This window comes from Anopheles stephensi, chromosome 2 (genome assembly GCF_013141755.1).
Source record: "Anopheles stephensi strain Indian chromosome 2, UCI_ANSTEP_V1.0, whole genome shotgun sequence".
Taxonomy (NCBI): Eukaryota; Metazoa; Arthropoda; class Insecta; order Diptera; family Culicidae; genus Anopheles; species Anopheles stephensi.
In genome coordinates, this window is record NC_050202.1 from 10,446,369 (window position 1) to 10,452,022 (window position 5,654).

Here is a 5,654-nt window from a genome sequence, read left to right on the forward strand (position 1 = left end):
TAAGCGAGAATCGAGAGTGTGATGAGTGAGGAATGAGTTAGAATCGAGAAGGAAATGCGAAAGAAATGAGACAGAAACGAGAGAGCATCGAGAGAGAAATAAGACAGAATCGAGGGAAAATTGAGAGAGAATTCAGAGAAGAATGACAGAAAATGGAAAGAAAATCTAGAGAGAATCGAGAGAAAACTGAGAGGGAAAGAAGAAAGAGAAATGAGAGGGGATCAAAACAGAATTTGTAGAGAAATGAGAGAGAATTGAGACATAAATGAGAAAAAAAGAGAGAAATGAAAGAAAAGTAAGAGCGAATTGAGAGCGAAATAAGAAAGAAATGAGAGACAAGCGAGAGAGAAATGGCAGAGGAGACAATTCTCTCTCATTTCTCTCTCAATTCTCTATCATTGCTCTCTAGATTCTCTCTCATTTCTCTCTTATTTCTCTCTCATTACTCTATCGATTTTCTCTTAATTTTTTCTCATTTCACACTTGATTCTCTCTTAATTTTCTCTCTTTTATTTTTCGATTCACTCTCACTTGTCTTTCGATTATCGATTCGATTTTCTCTCGATTCTCTGTCATTGCTCTCTAGATTCTCTCTCAATTTTCTTTCGATTCTATCTAATTTCTCTCTTATTTCTCTCTCATTTCTCTCTCGATTATCTCTCATTTTTCTTCCATTTCTCTCTCGATTCTCTCTGATTTCTCACTAATTTCTCTCTAGATTACCACTTATTTCTCTCTCGATTATCTTACATTTCACTTTCGATTATCTCTCAATTTTCTCTACACTCACTGTCATTTCTATCTCCATTTTCTTTCATTTTTCTCTCGATTATCTCTCAGTTCTCTCTCTAGATTCTCTTATTCTTTCTCATTTCTCGTTCGATTCTGTCTCACTTCTTTCTCATTTTTCTGTCGCTTTCGTTTCTCTCTCATTTCTCTCTCGATTATCTCTCGATTTTCTCTCATTTAGCTGACCAAATGACTGATTTTGTTTAACCGATTCAATTTGGTGGAAACATTCAGGCGCTTTTAAAAGACTTATTGGCTATGCGAACCTTGTAAAAGATGCTTTTTGCTACAGTTATGCCTTCAAAGAAAATCTTAAGAAGCCATTAAAATGAGTACGTGCATTCACAGTCACTAAAGCAGCTTCTTGAAGCACGTGAGCAATGACTGGTATGGCGAATCTTCCCAAAACGCTTTGATATTTTAATATACTGTGGATGATTAACATCATCATCCGTCCGTTGGATTAGTATCCACCATTTTCAAAGCGACCTTCAACCAGTTAGCGCTCTAAACATTTGACCGATTGAGATTGAGGCTTATCACAAGCGTGGCTCCAACCAAAACCAGTTTACCACGTGCCGGCAATGGTTGGATATTTAAATGATCGCTGCGGCTCGTCCATAACCATTCGCGTTGTCTTGCGGGAAGAATGTCCGGTGCGTTGATCTTCTGCGTTCTGTTGCTCTTATCGCCGTTGATACACGGTAAGTGGCTGTTAGTGGAGAGATTCACCCCAAAGCGGTATAATGAAAGTTTAATTTGAAAAACTCTGGACCATAACTGTGTGTGTGTGTGTGTTTGTTCTTATCTTAGGTGAAGATAAGATGATCCCTTACGAAAGGTCCTCGATCGATGGTACGTGAATGGATGAAAAACGATGCAAATACACGCGTTGCGGAATATTTAAAGAAAAAATCTTTTGCAGACTGTTCGACACGGTTTTATAGAGAGATTGTTTGGAGCCTAGCTCTACCTGTTGCCGGATGGCCTGTGCGCTTGCGTGAATTTGCCCACATTGCGGCCATTGGATGGACGGCTGGTAGTAGCAGACGGTGGCTCTGTGCAGGATCACTGATCTGGGAAAACTTCATCCTTACTGCGGCGCATTGTGCAGCTGACGAGAAGTATGTGTGTGTGTGTTGCAAACGCTTATTTGTAGAAGATCTAGAGTCGCCTGTTCTGACCGCTTGTGTGTCTTTGAAGCAATATTCCACCAGATACCGCCCGGTTCGGGGACATCAATATCATCAGCGACGATGACGACGACTTTGCCCAGGAGCTGAAGATCATCGACATTATCCGTCATCCGAAGCATCGGTTCAGCTCGAACTATTACGATATTGCGCTGATGAAGCTGGAGCGTAATGTTGTGTAAGAATGACGGAAGTGGTACCACATGCGGTACCTCATCACTACATGATTTTCGATTCCGCCCGACGTTTACAGGGTGACGGACACCGTTGCACCGACCTGCCTTTGGTTGGACGATGAGGTACGCTTCCCAAAGCTTCTAGCTGCTGGATGGGGTAGAACCGGATATGGTAGGATCTCTTCACTACAGCCTAAATAAGTTGCCATCCTGAATTATATGCGTAAATTAAGGTTGTAACGATAGCTCTAATCTCTTCTTCAACAACAACCAAAAAATACAGGCGAGGAACAAACGGACATCCTGCTGAAGGTAGAACTTACCCCGGTAAGTAAAGAAAACTGCTCCGATTACTATGCTGGAGGCGATCGTAAGTTACGGGACGGACTCGTGGATCATCAGCTGTGTGCAGGCGATGAAAGGATGGACACATGTCCGGTAAGGTTCATTGTACAGTATTTTGAGAGTGCCATTCCTATCGATTGAAGCACTCGAATCTGCTCGAATAGGGAGACTCTGGTGGGCCACTGCACGTGAAGCTCTTCGATGGCTGGAAACTGTTCCCGTTTCTAGTTGGGGTGACATCGTTTGGCAAGGTGTGCGGTGTATCCGTGCCGGGCGTATACGTGAAGGTGTCCTCGTTCGGCGATTGGATCATTGAAACGCTGCAGCGGCAGGGTGAGCACGTTACCCGCTTCCATTTCGAGCCGGTGATTTGTGCCAAGCGGTACGATCGCTTTCGAGAGTACAAAGCAGATGTTGTGCAAGTGCGTGACGGTACGGAATCCATCAACTGGTCTAACATATACGTTAGCCCAGTCGGCAGCCACTACATCGTAAACTTTGGCTGGTCAAATTCTACCGGGCCCGACCGTAGCAAGTGTTTCGGAACGTTGATTGAACCGAACATCGTGGTGACGTTGGCGGAATGCGCATTAAGTGGCGAGTATGTGCGAGCGCGCGGTTAGCACGATCCTGACTATCCCTTCGATTAATCGCAATCATTATCAATTGTAGAGCATTGCCAACGCAAATCATTCTGAGCGATTCGAACACCATAGACATCGCAGAAATTGTCGTGCATCCGCTGTACGATGCTTCCTTCAATCCGTACTACAACAACATCGCTGTGGTGAAGCTGAAAACCGTCGCCTGGATTGAACCGTTCTGTGTGTGGTACGGCGAATCGATTCAGGACCGAAAGTTATTCGTTTCAGGAGAACACCTAACGCCGAATGAAAACTCCACCGGTTTGTATTCCGACCGGGTGAATAGTGCATGGCAGAGGCTAGTCAATGGTGGTAACATTTCTATTTGTTGTAGAACCTCATCACAACACGTATTTGGCACGCGTCTGGAAGCAATCGCAGGACCAGTGCCCACTGGCTCGACGCTATTCGGACAGTCTGCCGCAGGGTTTGCTGGACGAACACCTATGCTACGGAAATCAACCTTTCTTTGTGCCTGGCGCCTGCAATTCATTGCCGGGGAGCCCAATCGAAAGGTTTGACAATGATTATATTTACATCCATGGCATTCAGCTGTTCGGACGCGACTGTGGATACGGTGAACCAGCCGTCGGTGTTCGGCTGAGTGCACATAAAGCGTGGCTAGAGTCGGTGTTGCTACCGCGATCGTCGCCGAGAAACGAAGGTTTGGTGTACATTGATTCTGATTTAGATGTGCAGGACGAATGCAAGTATGCAGATGGAACAAAAGGAACGTGCACTCCGCAGCAAAATTGTCCCGCTATTCACGCACGACTGCAGAGTAAGGAACAGCTTCTGTTCTGTGGAAATACGGCTGTAGTTTGCTGTCCCGAGAGAGCAACCAACCTGGAGACTAAGGTGATAGAGGACGAGTTCAATGAATGTGAAGCGCGTTACAGACACCTCCGCACAGAGCGACAGACAAATACATCACACATGGTAAGCATTTGCTAGTAGCTCAGGATCGATCTCAAGTTGCTCAGACTTGATGCTGGTAATTGTTGCAGGCGGAGATAGGATGGCAGGAAGCGGAGAGTGTTACGTACGACTGCTACGGATACTTGATCAGCACACGCGGCATTGTATCGTCCGCCTCATGTCTACTGGGAAAAGCCAAGCTGCCCAATATCGTGCGATTGGGAGGACTGGGAACCCGCGGCAGCTCGGAAATATTTCGTGTCGAGGAATTCATATTCCATCCAAAGTACAACAGAACCACTCAACAGCATAATATCGCGATAGTGAAGCTGGAAACAGCCGTTGAACCGTCGGAACATGTTTTCCCCGGCTGTCTGTGGCAGAATGTCACCCATTCGCCATTGGAACAGCTAGTGCTTGATTACGGTAACGGGTACAGTGTGTGTGTTAAAAGCGGTACAGGAACTAATTTAAAATGTTTTTGTGCTCTGTTTTCAGCTGTTAGGCAATATGATGCCATTTTTCCAATCTACAGAAGCGATTGCGAGATGATTTTAAATCGTTCGTTCGACAATCCCGAAACAGTCTGTATGAACCCTGGATTGGAAAAGTATAGAAGTATTAGACACCACTTCGACCTGCAATATAACTTCTACAGGGAGACTTTGATCCCCGATCACTGTTACAGCGCTGGAAGTCCGATCGTGTGGCGGCATGTTATCGATGCTGGCGTTTACGTGGAATATCTGGTGCATGTTTACAGCCACGGAAGCTGCGACTCCGTCACCCCACGTATAGTGAACCGAATCGCGGCATACGTTGATTGGTTCAAGTACGTGTTGCAATAAAACCTACAACTTGGGATCAATTGGGATTTACATTTTTAAAACGGGACCGTTAAAGCCAGTTCGCTTACTACGCAGGAAGTGCTGAAAGCGCTGAATGCATACTTTTAGGCGCTCTGCCTGAAATGCTCGCCGAGGCGATTTTAAGCGCAAGAAAGCATGCGATTTAATTCTAATAATAATGTAACTTGTAAAGGATTAGCCTGCAAAAGTACAGTGCATGGAGAACAGACCAGCGAAACATGAAATTTCGATAGGAAAATATAGATCGATTTTCCACACCAAAAAAATTGCTCGGAAAGAACTGTGATCAACATGGGTGTGTGATTTGATTATGTAAACCACAAGTAAAGTGCTTAATGGCATGTGTAAATGCTTAACAACATGTGAAATCAGCTGTGTAGCATATTTGTTAGATATTTTGTGGCTTTTGTGTTCATCACTGTTGTGCCCGCAATCGCGTTTCGTTTCCGTTAAGTATTCAACCCGACCCGGTGTATCCATGCAGCATGGCTGCACACTCGGCGTTTGCTGTGTAGTGCTGTGGCTAAAACATATTCAAACCGCATCAATTTCAATGCTTTAATTGCTATATCGGCAGCAAAATCGGGAAGCAGATCAGATTGTCGTGTTTAAAAAATTTTAGTTGATAAAAGCACACAAATTACCGTGAGTAGAAGATGGTAAAAAATCGACCGGAAAATTCATTCGACCTGTCACCTTTCAATGTGCCGGTGTCCGGTG

The 5,654-nt window shown here is 44.7% G+C and overlaps 1 protein-coding gene across 2 annotated transcripts; it reads left to right on the plus strand.

Moving 5' to 3' along the window:
- The first annotated feature begins 922 nt into the window (after positions 1-922).
- On the plus strand, positions 923-5,302 carry LOC118503897. Of its 2 annotated transcripts, none has more exons than XM_036037678.1 (11): positions 923-1,493; positions 1,603-1,644; positions 1,715-1,913; positions 1,993-2,160; positions 2,236-2,330; positions 2,442-2,596; positions 2,668-3,104; positions 3,176-3,408; positions 3,482-4,086; positions 4,155-4,491; positions 4,564-5,302. In XM_036037678.1, the coding sequence occupies exons 1-11, from the start codon at positions 1,439-1,441 to the stop codon at positions 4,911-4,913; spliced, it is 2,676 nt and encodes an 891-aa protein (XP_035893571.1). In that variant the 5' UTR covers positions 923-1,438; the 3' UTR covers positions 4,914-5,302. The 2 variants fall into 2 exon arrangements, with proteins under 2 accessions (XP_035893571.1, XP_035893573.1); XM_036037680.1 differs by having other exon boundaries at positions 924-1,493; positions 2,442-2,485; positions 2,698-3,104.
- The last annotated feature ends 352 nt before the right edge of the window (positions 5,303-5,654 follow it).